The following is a 15,420-nucleotide window of genomic DNA, read 5'->3' on the forward strand; positions in this document are numbered from 1 at the left end:
GTATTTAAGTGACATAAATACATGAGAACATGAACAACCAATGTTTTCATGCATACACACATACTTCTTGTGGTCGGTTCACTCTTAAGCTGGAAAAGCTGAGCTTCCACTTTGGAGAGTTGCTGCTGTAAAGTTTCCATTGTCTTTCTGTGCTCTTCCTGCAAATGGCGCACTTGATCACGGAAGCTGCTGCGAAGGACCTCATTTTGGGACGTCAGTTGACTCACAGTCTGTGCATGTTCAGACTTTAGCATCATGTTCTCGGACTGTATTGAACACAACCTGAAGGGTGAGAGGAACTTACTTCATAGGAGATCTTTCAACTTGTCATGCTGACTCAGCTTTTCTCAACTGGGTTCTATTAGATCATTAGCCCTGAGATATTTACTAAATGTATGAACTAACTTCTAAAAGCATCTATAATGGTACTAGCTGTGCTAACCATCTGTGGACTTTGGCAGTCATCTAGTTCAAATCATTTCTGTGTTCTATAGTTCATGAGGAACCTCATTTGAGTAACCATGTTACAATGGTTCAGATGAGGAACTTCCTTCATCATTTATCAGAAAATAGGGTTAAATTTAGAGCATAAAATAATTATATTTTAAATTGTCCCCCTTTCAAGTTATCTTATGTGGTAATAGGATTACTGTACCTTTTCTGTATTACCTTGGAAACACAAAAATGAATACTTTCTTTTGATTCATAAATAAAGCCTTAGGGAAAGCCTTATGGAAAGTTTTCTGAGCCATTCTGAGCCAAGTAATGCAAAACTCTGAAACACATAGACTTGGTTTATTACAGCTGTTTTAAGATCTTGCTGCACAGTAGAATCATTGGGTCCCTTGTTAAAAACATAAACATCTAGTTCTCATCCTAGAGCCACTGAATCAGAATGTCTGGAGGTGGTCCTAGAAATTGCCTACTTTTAGCAGTTTTGCATGCAATTTTTATGTTGTCAGCCTGATGCTAGCTATGCAACTATAATTTGGGAACCACTATGTTTAATTGTTCACTTATAGTCTTGATGTTTTATGTTTGGATTTGGTAAAAAGAAAAAAAAAAGTTTTCTTTTAATGCAAGGGAGCCACAAGTACTCTCATAAAAATTCAAACAATATGGAACCAATTACAGAAAGAAGTGAGAGTCTTCTTTTATTCAATTCCACCCCCACAGTGTAAAATCCCAACTTCAGGCACAGACATTGTTACTGGTTCAACATGTAGCTTTCCAAGAGCTATTTCCTATGTGCTACACATATGCACACCATATAGTTTTAAAACAAAATTTAGTGGCTAAAGCGTGACATACAATAAAAATATCATATGCTTCAGAAAAGGTTTCTTAATTGCCAAATTTATACTGGATCAATGAATTCAGAAAATGCTAGTGTATATGTTACCCCTCAAGCCTGCTTTTTTCGTAAGCCTTTGTTTAAATAGTATCTGCCACGAAAGTAAAGGAAGAATCATCGGCAGTCACAACAATTTTCTAAGGAAGATAATAGCTACATTTTAGAGCTAGGGTCAGGTTGGTAGTTTGCACGTGGTATCAGTGACACTTCTGACTTTACCTAGTTAAAAGCTAGAAGCTTGAATCCCAACCTGGACCTGGAACAATTGTGCTGATGGAAGTTTACCATCCGTCTCAGCTGTTATTGATGTGTTTATAGTAGCTGTATCCTCTGGGCAATGTAGTAGGTATTAGCTTCTCAGCCCAGTTATTCCTCTTGAGATGTTTTTACAATCTCATATAGAGAAAGTATAAATATTAAGATGGTTAAAAAAAGAAGAGGATTTATAAAGAAAAGGCTATTTCTTCATACTGGGACACAGATAGTAACAATATTACTCTTAATATGTGTGAAGAAGGGGGTTAAGACCTCTAAAGATATCTCAAATGCTGTGAAGTTTCTAGGACTAAGAGTGCCTGGCACATAGTAGGTACTGAAAAAATATTTATTGAACTTTAGAGGCATCATTTGCACTTTTACTTGTGTTAGCAATATATTTTGCAATAACTTTTCTAGAGTAAAGAATAAGTGTGGGAAATTTCTAATGTAAAGAGCAAGCAAGCGTCACTATACTTAAGCTAATCTCATGGTAAACTCCGATGATAAGGAGCTAGAAAATCGGTAGATCTTCCTGGAAACTTTTGATTTACATGTTTAACTTATATAAATTACACTGCTAAAAGATTAGAAAGCCAATAAAATGAAGTTTTTGAGATTACCATAGATTAGGTAGGTATTAAAAGCATACCTGAGACATGTAAAGTATTCCAACATCCTTGATGAATGATGCTCAATGAAGAACTCTTTTCCTTAGTCTAAGATACAACAAATATTACCACCCAACTTCTTCATTAGGAATCCAAAGTTCCTTGTTCACAATAATCTACTCCTCCTGCCAGTACCCCTAAGGTCTACTGAAAGTACTGATTAACAGTAATAATATAACAAGTTGAAGACAGTTGCAAAGGTAAGTTGTATATTCCTTTTCAGCCAGCAGCTGTCTGAATGTTTTCCTCTCGAGAGAAAGAAAAATGCTTAGAATTTGAAACTTGAGTTGGAAAGTGGGTTTTTTTAAAAGAAACATTCTGGTCATGAAGGCCATAGGAGAGACAGAATATTGGATGAACAGATAAAGTTAATTGTTTTTTAAAAAAGTGAAGCATAAAAACAATAAAAAAGGAGGGCTTTAAGATAGGAAAACAAAGTTACCAAGCCTTTAGGAATATCTGTTTCTTATTTTCAATTTATCCCAAGGAGCAACACTTTAGGAGTTCTAGCAAGGAAATATTTTGCTGCCCAGTATAAACACTGTTAGTGCTGCTAGCAACCTTACTTTTCCCGGAGTTCTGCCTCTTTGGATACAGTTTCCTGCAGCATCTTGTTATGTCTTTCTAGCAGAGTGTCATGTTCAGACTGTAACATCTGAAGTTCAGATACGTTGATCTGTAAGTTATTTTGGGTGTCCTGTAATTTGATTTTTAGTTGATCAATCAGCATTTCCAGGTGTTCTCTAAAACAGAAACAGTTTTACAAAAAATTTTGGAAGACGTAAACCTGGTTTCAAATAAATTTTACTTTAATCATTTGATCTTTTAATGTCATATTCTTGTTATTATTATGGACTATTTTAAGCGAAGTATAATTGGAAGAACTCAGTTATAGAATTCATTAGAGTCAGATTTTGTGTCTTAGGCAAATGCAGATTTACAAAAAAGGCTGTGAATTTATAAATTTCATATTCAAATGGAGAAGAGAGCATTGAATGGTATTAAAATAGCCCATTTTGTTATAGTGCTACGCTTTTAGTTAAAAAAAAAATCAGGTCTAAGCTTAATTTCCTTAAAAAAAAAAAGCATTTAATGCATAAGAAAATAGAAGGAATGTAAAACATTTACATTAAAATAATTTGAATCCAAAATTCCAGCACGATCAAAAAAGGCTCTAGAGGTGCCTGGGTGCTCAGCTGGTTAAGAGTCCGACTTGATTTCGGCTCAGGTCATGATCTCATGGTTCATGAGATCAAGCCCCATGTCGGGCTCTGCGCTGACAGTGCAGAGCCTGCTTGAGATTCTCTCTCCCTCTTTCTCTGCCCCTCCTCCACTCACACTCTTTCTCTCAGAATAAACACTAAAAAAAAAAAAAAGAACAGCACAAAAATTTTCAAAAAGGGCTCTTGCAGATGCTGACATTTTCATATTAAATGTGTCAATATTCAATTTCTGCTTTGAAATTTGAAAATGGGTTGACAGAGAAAATATCTCATTTTTCAGTCTATAGTTCCCATATTTAATAGATACTTAAATAAAAAGTAGCAAAAGTGTAAACATACAAACATTGCAGAATATTTAGTCCTAGAATAGTAAGAGGCAGATGTAAAATTGTTTTCAACACTGACTCTCTACTTATAAAACACATTTGCTGTAGAATACCTTGTTTAATATTCCTAGCATACCTTCAAGTAATTTACAAAAGTGATCTTATGCTAGTTTTAAAGATGCATTAAAAACATACTACAGAAACAAATAATTGACATGGTCATAAATTTAAAAAGAATAATTTAATTCCAGACTAGAATTTAGTACTTAATTTAAAACTTTTTGAAATAAGCAAAATGTTTTAAAGCAATTTCTATTTAGCTTAATTAAATTTTAAATGTTTGTTTTTGAGGGGGGGGGGAGTGAGCGGGGGGGGGGGGGGGTGGCAGAGAGAGAGAGAGAGAGAGAGAGAGAGAGAGAGAGAGAGAGGGAGACCCAGAATCTGAAGCAGGCTCCAGGTCCTGAGCTGTCAGCACAGAGCCTGACACAGGGCTTGAACTCATGTACCATGAGATCATGACCTGAGCCAGAGTTGGACATCCAACTGACTTAGCCACTCAGGCACCCCTATTTAAGCTTAATTAATGGTGGGTATATCAAGGAAGCATTTTTTTCCCTTCTATTTCTAAATTTTCAAAATGGGAAAAAGTAATCATAACATAACTTCAATGTCTGTATTTTTACTATGACCAGATCCTACTACAACAAGATGGCACTATTTAGTTTATACCTCAAAGACTATCTCCTCATTTCACTGCCCGTATTACACAGTTTCTGAGTTTGTAACAGTGCCCTTGGTAGTGACATTTCCCTGCTGCTGCCTGGAGATAGTGAAGCCAAGACACCCTGCTCTCGTTGCATGTAAAATTCCACAGTCAAATGAAATCAGTCGGATTTTCAACATACTTGGTGGAGGACCTATCTCAGGGGGAGGAAGGGAAAGCTGCATGTTTCTTTTAATTTTGACTTTACCTTTCTTGTTTAGCTCCCTCGGTTTCAGTCTGAGACACAGATTTATTTTTCTGTTGTTTTAGAACATTGTGCACGCGGACTTTGTAGTTCTCAAATTCAGAGGCTATAGTAGCTTGTTCTGCCTATGACATTTAAAAGAGAGAGAATAATTTTTCTATTGTGTTTTCTATTGTAACATAATCCTCTTATTTTCTTTCAGATTAATGACTTACAATGAAAACCTGTTTTAGAAAATGAATAAAATGGCTGACACTCTTTATCCCTTTGATTAACTTACCCTAAAAAGTGTGTTTCTGTTGGCCTTACACTTTTTAATTCTTTGAATGATATAATTTTGTTTGACAGGAGATGTTTCTACATGTTTTCCTCCCTGGTAGATTCATTGAGTACCCATAAATTTTGTAATGGCACTATTTTTGCCTTTGGAAACTTGGAAAGATTTTTACTTAAGATAGTCCCTCTTTTCATAAATACAAGAAAAATTCAAAGAAATTAAACTACTTGAACTTCAGATTTCTAAGGAGAGAGGGAAAAGTGAAATTCTAGGTCTTTCACTTTCCCAAGGTGATCTCCCATTACCCTTCTGCCAAAATTGCTTAGATGATAGCTGCACCTCTCACAAAGCTACTGTATTGAGTTTGTTTTGTATGCTGAAGAAAGCAGGCCCTCAGAGCCATTCTAGTAGAATGTTATTTTATAATCATTTGGCCCTCAGAAACAACTATATGCTTTTTAGATTATAAAATTTAAAGAAAATAACTCTTACATACAGAAATTGCAAAACAAGGTTAAAATGGAAACATGTACCTATGTCTTCCCTTTTAACAAAAAAAAAAAAAAAAAGGTTATGCACATGACAGGATTGGGATGGGGTTGGGGTTAGAGTCAGATGAGCTGCACCGAGTTTTCCTCTAATAAGTGCTCTTAAATAACAGCAAACACTAAAAGGCCAGACCACAGCCCTCCCGTGAACTGCTTGCTAGGTGATAACACCTGTCGTCTGTGTCCATGTGAAGCATGTACCTTGGCAGCGTGGCATTCTTCTTGAAGGGCTGTCACTTTTTGCTGGTATGCGCTCAACGTGCGCTGGTGCTGGTCTGCAGAGGTCTTCAGCTGTTCATGAACTTTATGTTTCTCAGAGGTTATGTCAGCCAGCTGAATCTGGGACAAAACCTTTCAATTAAGCTCTAGCAAATTGGATCTTCACTAATTAAAGATGTTCCTTTAAATAAACTTGAGTTTTGGATCATGAGTATGTATAAGGTATAAAACTAAATAGAATTTAAAATATCTATTATTATTAAAAGAGTAAAGGCAATATAATAGAACATTTCCCCAATAAATTCAGTTTTCCTTAAAATCAATCATGAAAAATCATAAATTCCAGACTACTTATTATAGTTCAATGTTTAATTGAATATATCAAGATATTATATAACAGTTATAAAAATATATATAATAATGGAAACATACATACATATGTATACAATATAAACATATGAAACCATTTTATAAACTGATTCTTGTGACTGCACTATCATTTAGAAAGCTCAGATACAGCTCTGGGGCCGTGTTGATTTTGTGTTGTACTATTCTTAGTGCATTAAGGATTTTCAAATACATGAAGAGAATCTAGCTTAAGCTAAATGGGATACTCCAGTTATATGCCATACCTGGCTTACTGCTTCTACTTTTTCAAAATGTTGAGGAAGGATATTGGGGGGGGGGGGGAAATGTGTGTGGGTATATAAATATATGTACATAAGGATATTTAGAAAAATCCCTACATGGTACCTTACTTCTTTTGTAAATCCTCAGAAGTAAAAAGAATCTTACTTTATAGACTTCTACTTGCTGCTGGCTTGCCTCCAGCTCACCCTTTAAAGATGCTTGAAGTATTAAGTGATCAGTTTCCTAAAGAATAAGAATCCTGGTTATATTTAGAAAAGAAGGGATTTATAGATACATAAACTGAAATATGAAAATGGGAAATTAACATACTGCTTGCTTTGAATCTGCCAGTTCTTTTTTGGTTTTCACAAGCAACTGCTTGATTTTGGTATTCTTTTCCTCAGATTGTTGCACTGAAGACTGTAGTGAAGCTAGTAAAGGAAATAATTTCAGAAGAGGTTGAACAATTTTTATGAATGACTTTAAATAAAGAAATGACAAGTCTTTTCTTTGTATTAACCCATATTTAAAAGAAACTTGTCTTAACCTTTTATTATGGAACATTTCAAATATACACGACAGCAGTGCCAACAGTGTAATAAACTCCTGGCACCCCTCTCTCAGCTTTAACAATTACCAATACATGGCCAATCTTATTTCACCCAGAACAGGAATCTGGTCTGCAAGCTAAAATCTGGCTGCTGCCTGTTTTGTAAAGAGTTTTATTAGAACACAGTCAAGTTCATTTATTTACATATTGTTCACATTTGCTTTAGTACAACAATGACAAATTTACTAATGGCGATAGAGATATGATATGACCTGTAAAGCCTAAAATATTTACTGTGTGGCCCTTGAAAGAAAAAGTTTGCCAGCCACTAACCTATACCCTTACCTATTCCTTATGCCCTCACTGGTTTTTGGGTGATTGTTTTTGTTTTTTGTTTTTTTGGTTCTTCACAAGAAATCCATTGAACTGTACATATTTCAGTATACATCTCTTAAAATAAAGTTATATACTTAGTGTATAACTAAAAGATAAAAGCTTTGCTTTTAAGAAGTACCTCAAAAGAGGTGCCATGTATTTCCAATTATATCACAGCAGAGGCACATACCTGGTTGTCTGTTTTTGTGGTACTAATTGTTTTATGGAATGGGACTGTCAGTGACAGTTCACTAAGGAACAAATAAAACATGATAAAAACAAAAAACTTTTATGCTAACACAGGTAAAAAAAAAACATCATATAGGAATAAGTGGATTTACTGTCTAGATCACAGGTGCCCAACTACAACCAGCAGGCCAAATCTGGTCACAGCCTGTTGTGAAAGAGACGAAGAGTGTATGATAGAGACCACGTAGCCTGTGAAGCCATGGAGACTGACTTCCTGGTCCTTCAAGAAACAGTGTGCCGGACACCTGGTCTAAGCCAATTACATGGGCACTATGTAATTGTGCTACTAAAGTATATTATAATCAATGATTAACTTTATGTAGTTGTACTACATGTAAATATGAACACATATACTTTAAGAATATATCTTAACTATGACTTCTTATAAGTCTAATTTAGTTAACCTCTGGCAACTATTTGCTCAGTTCTGAAAAGCATTTTCTAAAGCACAAATTACATATAAAACCTTTGTTAAGTGCTTCAGGAATTATGATAAGATACAGTAAGTTCCTGAGCTCAAACTGTCTAAAAATGAAATTGGGGGATAACATTTCACATGATAACATAAAGCAAGATATAAATGTATGAAAGAAATACAAAAGGCTACAGAGATCCACAGGAGCCAAAGGTTATATAAAGTTTGCACAGGACAAAAAAAAATTCATAGAATAGGAAACACTGAAGATTAGGAAGGATTCCCAAACGTGGGCATGATGGCGGGAGTGCGAGGGCATGAAAGGAGATTTCCTTTAGATATGAGATATACAGTTACAGAGTGGGGATAAATGTTGGAGGGGCTTCAGATTAAGATGTGTGTTGCTAATTTATTAAGCAACCTCCCCCCCCACCCCCCCCAGAACATTGTCTGGACGTTTTATCTTTTTCCTACTCTACCACATCTCCTTAGCCCAGCCTTCCAAGGCCCTTTCTGCCATTAGCCTGGCAGCTTTTGGCAGATTCTACACCATTCCATTTAAACCAATATGTTGGCAGACCAATTTTCCCCCACTGTCTTTAAAAAGGGCCCCAATACATTCTTCAGGTACTTCATGAACTGGATCAAAAATGTCTTCCTAATCATACCTCACTTCTCCCTGGCAGGTCAAATCTTTCACTCCAACTGATCAAGACTTCCAAAATTATGTTACTTCTTTTAACTTTTGCTTGTACCATGGCTGCATAAAGGAATACTCTTTCCCTGTCTGCTTTTTCTCTCCAAACCTTACCTTCAGGACTCACCTTGAGGCCCAACTTGCAATTGTTTCAGTCTACAGAATCTCTCTCCTCTGAACTCTAGTACTCACTTCCTGTACCATTTATTTCTATACTTATTTATTGAATAAATATCTTTTTTTTAGTTTTTCCAAGGTATCAATCAATCTTCTCTTTCAGTTTAGTTGATGATCAAACATACACGTAATAACTAATTCATAAAACGAAATGTTTGTAGAAGGAAGATGGCGGCGTAGGAGGATGCTGGGCTCACCGGTCACTTAGATTCCACCTACACCTGCCTAAATAACCCAGAAAACCGCCAGAAGACTAGCAGAACGGAGTCTCCAGAGCCAAGCGCAGACGAGAGGCCCACGGAAGAGGGTAGGAAGGGCGGCGAGGCGAAGCCCGCTACACGGACTGGCAGGAGAGAGCCGGGGCGGAGGGGCAACCCGCTGGCCAAGCAGAGGCACCGAGTCTGGCTTGCAAAAGCGGAGGGGCCAGAGGAGTGTGTTCAGACAGCAAGCGGGACTTATCATCTGATCGGAGAGCCGGAGGGCCAGAGGATAACAGGAGGTAGAGTTGTTGAGCCCCGGACAACAGAGCTCAGCTTGGCTGGGAACAGAGGCGCTCGCCAGTGCCATCTCCCTCGCCCATCCCCCAGCCAAAATCCCAAAGGGAACCAGTTTCTGCCAGGGAACTTGCTTGCACCTGGCAAACACCCAACATTGTGCTTCTGCGGATCCATCTGTCCAGCGGCAGGTCTGACTCCCTCCAGTGCCACAGGGCCCCTCCCGAAGCAGATCACAGAAGGATAAGCGAGCTGAGCCTGCCCCTCCCGCCCCTGTACACCTTGCCAATCCACTCCAGCTAATACACCAGATCCCCAGCACCACAAGCCTGGCAGTGTGCAAGTAGCCCAGACGGGCCATGCCACCCCACAGTGAATCCCACCCCTAGGAGAGGGGAAGAGAAGGTACACACCAGACTGATTGTGGCCCCAGCGGTGGGCAGGGGGCAGACATCAGGTCTGACTGTGGCCCCGCCCACCAAATCCAGTTATTCAAGACAGCACAGGGGAAGTGCCCTGCAGGTCTGCACCACTCCAGGGACTATCCAAAATGACCAAACGGAAGAATTCCCCTCAAAAGAATCTCCAGGAAATAACAACAGCTAACGAACTGATCAAAAAGGATTTAAACAATATAACAGAAAGTGAATTTAGAATAATAGTCATGAAATTAATCGCTGAGCTTGAAAACAGTATAGAGGACACCAGAAAATCTATTGCTACAGGGATCAAGGGACTAAGGAATAGTCAGGAGGAGCTAAAAAATGCTATAAACGAGCTGTGAAATAAAATGGAAACGACCACGGCTCGGATTGAAGAGGCAGAGGAGAGAATAGGTGAACTAGAAGATAAAATTATGGAAAAAGAGGAAGCTGAGAAAAAGATAAAAAAATCCAGAAGTATGAGGGGAAAATTAGAGAACTAAGTGATGCACTAAAGAGAAATAATCTACGCATAACTGGTATTCCAGAGGAGGAAGAGAGAGGGAAAGGTGCTGAAGGTGTACTTGAAGAAATAATAGCTGAGAACTTCCCTGAACGGGGGAAGGAAAAAGGCATTGAAATCCAAGAGGCACAGAGAACTCCCTTCAGATGTAACTTGAATCGATCTTCTGCACGACATATCATAGTGAAACTGGCAAAATACAAGGATAAAGAGAAAATTCTGAAAGCAGCGAGGGAAAAACGTGCCCTAACATATAAAGGGAAACCGATAAGACTCGTGACCGATCTCCCTACTGAAACTTGGCAGGCCAGAAAGGAATGGCAGGAGATCTTCAATGTGAAGAACAGAAAAAATATGCAGCCGCAAATCCTTTATCCAGCAAGTCTGTCATTTAGAATAGGAGAGATAAAGGTCTTCCCAAACAAACAAAAACTGAAGGAATTCGTCACCACTAAACCAGCCCTACAAGAAATCCTAAGGGGGATCCTGTGAGACAAAGTACCAGAGACATCACTATAAGCATAAAACACACAGACATCACAATGACACTAAACCCATATCTTTCTATAATAACACTGAATGTAAAAGGACTAAATGTGCCAACCAATAGACATAGGGTATCAGAATGGATAAAAAAACAAGACCCATCTATTTGCTGTCTACAAGAGACTCATTTTAGATCTGAGGACACCTTCAGATTGAGAGTGAGGGGATGGAGAACTATTTATCATGCTACTGGAAGCCAAAAGAAAGCTGGAATAGCCATTCTTATATCAGACAAACTAGACTTTAAATTAAAGGCTGTAACAAGAGATGAAGAAGGGCATTATATAATAATTACAGGGTCTATCCATCAGGAAGACCTAACAATTATAAATGTCTATGCACCGAATACCAGAGCCCCCAAATATATAAAACAATTACTCACAAACATAAGCAACCTTATTGACAAGAATGTGGTAATTGCAGGGAACTTTAACACTCCACTTACAGAAATGGATAGATCATCTAGACACACGGTCAATAAAGTAACAAGGGCCCTGAATGATACATTGGATCAGATGGACTTGACATATATTTAGAACTCTGCATCCCAAAGCAACAGAATATACTTTCTTCTCGAGTGCACATGATACATTCTCCAAGATAGATCATATACTGGGTCACAAAACAGCCCTTCATAAGTTTACAAGAATTGAAATTATACCATGCATACTTTCAGACCACAATGTCCACTCTCACCGCTGTTGTTTAACATAGTGTTGGAAGTTCTAGCATCAGCAATCAGACAACAAAAGGAAATCAAAGGCATCAAAATTGCAAAGATGAAGTCAAGCTTTCACTTTTTGCAGATGACATGATATTATACATGGAAAATCCGATAGACTCCACCAAAAGTCTGCTAGAACTGATACATGAATTCAGCAAAGTTGCAGGATACAAAATCAATGTACAGAAATCAGTTGCATTCTTATACACTAATAATGAAGACACAGAAAGACAAATAAACTGATCCCATTCACAATTGTACCAAGAAGCATAAAATACCTAGGGATAAATGTAACCAAAGATGTAAAAGATCTGTATGCTGAAAACTATAGAAGGCTTATGAAGGAAATTGAAGAAGATATAAAGAAATGGAAAAACATTCCATGCTCATGGATTGGAAGAATAAATATTGTCAAAATGTCAATACTACCCAAAGCTATCTACACATTCAATGCAATCCCAATCAAAATTGCACCAGCATTCTTCTCGAAGCTAGAACAAGCAATCCTAAATTTCATATGGAACCACAAAAGGCCCCGAATAGCCAAAGTAATTTTGAAGAAAAAGACTGAAGCAGAAGGCATCACAATCCCAGACTGTAGCCTCTACTACAAAGCTTTCATCATCAAGACAGCATGGTATTGGCACAAAAACAGACACATAGACCAATGGAATAGAATAGAAACCCCAGAACTAGACCCACAAACGTATGGCCAACTCATCTTTGACAAAGCAGGAAAGAACATCCAATGGAAAAAAGTCTCTTTAACAAATGGTGCTGGGAGAACTGGACAGCAACATGCAGAAGATTGAAACTAGACCATTTCTCACACCATTCACAAAAATAAACTCAAAATGGATAAAGGACCTGAATGTGAGACAGGAAACCATCAAAACCCTAGAGGAGAAAGCAGGAAAAGACCTCTCTGACCTCAGCCTCAGCAATTTCTTACTTGACACATCTCCAAAGGCAAGGGAATTAAAAGCAACAATGAATTACTGGGACCTTATGAAGATAAAAAGCTTCTGCACAGCAAAGGAAACAACCAACAAAACTAAAAGGAAACCAATGGAATGGGAAAAGATATTTGCAAATGACATATCGGACAAAGGGCTAGTATCCAAAATCTATAAAGAGCTCACCAAACTCCACGCCCGAAAAACAAATAACCCAGTGAAGAAATGGGCAGAAAACATGAACAGACACTTCTCTAAAGAAGACATCCGGATGGCCAACAGGCACATGAAAAGATGCTCAACGTTGCTCCTCATCAGGGAAATACAAATCAAAACCACACTCAGATATCCCCTCACGCCAGTCAGAATGGCCAAAATGAACAAATCAGGAGACTATAGATGCTGGAGAGGATGTAGAGAAAGGGGAACCCTCTTGCACTGTTGGTGGGAATGCAAATTGGTGCAGCCACTCTGGAAAACAGCGTGGAAGTTCCTGAAAAAATTAAATTAAAATTAAAAATAGACCTACCCTATGACCCAGAAATAGCACTGGTAGGAATTTACTGAAGGGATACAGGAGTACTGATGCATAGGGGCACTTGTACCCCAATGTTTATAGCAGCACTCTCAACAATAGCCAAATTATGGAAAGAGCCTAAATGTCCATCAACTGATGAATGAATAAAGAAATAGTGGTTATATACACAATGGAGTACTACGTGGCAATGAGAAAGAATGAAATATGGCCCTTTGTAGCAACATGGATGGAACTGGAGAGTGTGATGCTAAGTGAAATAAGCCATACAGAGAAAGACAGATACCATATGTTTTCACTCTTATGTGGATTCTGAGAAACCTATCAGAAACCCATGGTGGAGGGGAAGGAAAAAAAAAAAGAGGTTAGAGTGGGAGAGAGCCAAAGCATAAGAGACTCTTAAAAACTGAGAAGAAACTGAGGGTTGATGGGGGGTGAGAGAGAGGGGAGGGTGTTGATGGGTATTGAGGAGGGCACCTTTTGGGATGAGCACTGGGTGTTGTATGGAAAGCAATTTGACAATAAATTCCATATATTGAAAAAAAACAACAACAAAAGCATCCCAAATGTTTTACTTAAGGAACATAATCTAGAGTTCTACCATTCAATGCACCAAGAACACAGTTGGAAAATATGGTATGTACATAAGAGATACATGCATAGTGAATTGTCTGGAAACTCTACAGTCGTTTCGATTATCTGAATATGTTATTTTTCCCCCCCTGGATGCAGGCAGATATCAGAACTCTGCATATGTGGCTTCATTCCTTTGTTTATTCATGGAATCACGTTTATTCAGCTGTGATTTGGCTACAGGTTGAATGAAGTACCCATTATGAAACATTCATGGGAGATTTGTTACTTTATTTATTGTGGGGATGCCATTGAAAATACAAATCTGGATTATCCGGATTATCAGTGATTTCTGTTAAAAGTAAATATAAAATGGATACTGGGTTTGAAAATTCCCCGAGCAGACAAAACCACTTAAGTCATATAACTGAAACTTATTTAACTTATTGTGCAAAACAAGTGAACTTGTCATCTGGGAACCCCCATTGTAATAACCAATCATTGTAAAGGTTAAATTTACTTATTTTCACTTTACAAGCCAATCCTGTAAGGTAATACCCCCGGGCTATCAGTGTCTGAATTTGAAAACTCCCATTTTGTGAAATGTTCTTATATGCACACGAGATTCTTACTAAATATTATTTATTGATTTGGTGGTTTTAGTTTTTGCTATTTCTGGATGTTTGACATTCCTAAGGTAGCATTAGCTTCAAAATCACATATGAGACTATTGGAAACACTGATTTTATTAAAAAAACCTTTTTTTTTACATTTATTTTTATTTTTGAGAGACAGAGGGCAAACAGAAGAGGGGAAGAGAGAGAGAAAGATACAGAATCAGAAGCAGGCTCTGAGCTATCAGCACAGGCCCCAACGGGGGGTTTGAACCCACAATCATGAGACCATGACCTGAGGTAAAGTCAGACGCTCAACCAACTAAGCCACCCAGGTACGCCTGGAAAACACAGATTTTAATGCCCCACACTTTAAGATTCTGATTCTTTACATCTGTGCCTGGGCTTTCCAAAAAGCTCTCCAATACTGTGTGACATTCAAGTTAGGTCTGGGACCATTCAAGTTATGGTCTGGGACCACATAACACAGTGTTTCTTTCATAAAAATGTCTTTAAAAAAATTTTTTTTTCATTTATTTTTCATGGACAGAGAGACAGAGCACAAGTGGGGGAGGGGCAGAGAGAGGAGACACAGAATCCAAAGCAGGCTTCAGGCTCTGAGCTGTCAGCACAGAGTCCGATGCAGGGCTTGAACTCACAAACCATGAGGTCATGACCTGAGCCAAGGTTGGATGCTTAACCGACTGAGCCACCCAGGCACCCCCTTTTATAAAAATGTCTTAAAAAAAAGTTCTCTCACACATCTTAGTACCAGGAAAAGCTATGTTTCTTGCAATTATCACATTTGTTTTAATATTGTGGCTATTATAAACCCTGTACCTGAGAATGTTTCTGTCTTTGTATGGCTTCTGGGAAACTCCAAGCCAATTTATGGAGACCAAAGTGATACCAAAAGCACACAGAACATACACTTTATGTCTTGATGTTATGTCTGACTTTACTGTATAGTCCTATATCTCAACATTTGCTTTTATATCATTTCCTCATCATTTATATATCTGAAATATTGTACGGTAGTATCTTTGCAGCCACCTCAAATCATTTTATGGGATTTCTGCTTCTTGACATGTGGGAGTAA

The 15,420-nt window shown here is 37.9% G+C and overlaps 1 protein-coding gene across 4 annotated transcripts in view; it reads right to left on the reverse strand.

Annotated features, from left to right (window-relative positions):
- The window catches only part of GCC2 (GRIP and coiled-coil domain containing 2), a 64,972-nt gene that overhangs the window by 19,789 nt on the left and 29,763 nt on the right, over positions 1 to 15,420 (reverse strand). For all 4 annotated transcript variants that reach the window (XM_015074789.3, XM_053200359.1, XM_053200358.1 and 1 more), the window contains exons 14-19: positions 6,802 to 6,902; positions 6,637 to 6,714; positions 5,824 to 5,961; positions 4,801 to 4,922; positions 2,847 to 3,023; positions 65 to 282 (exon numbers count right to left, since the gene is read on the reverse strand). In XM_015074789.3, the coding sequence (XP_014930275.2) occupies positions 65 to 282; positions 2,847 to 3,023; positions 4,801 to 4,922; positions 5,824 to 5,961; positions 6,637 to 6,714; positions 6,802 to 6,902 (834 nt within the window). The remainder of the gene's footprint in view (positions 1 to 64; positions 283 to 2,846; positions 3,024 to 4,800; positions 4,923 to 5,823; positions 5,962 to 6,636; positions 6,715 to 6,801; positions 6,903 to 15,420) is intronic.

This window comes from Acinonyx jubatus, chromosome A3 (assembly GCF_027475565.1).
Source record: "Acinonyx jubatus isolate Ajub_Pintada_27869175 chromosome A3, VMU_Ajub_asm_v1.0, whole genome shotgun sequence".
Classification (NCBI taxonomy): domain Eukaryota; kingdom Metazoa; phylum Chordata; class Mammalia; order Carnivora; family Felidae; genus Acinonyx; species Acinonyx jubatus.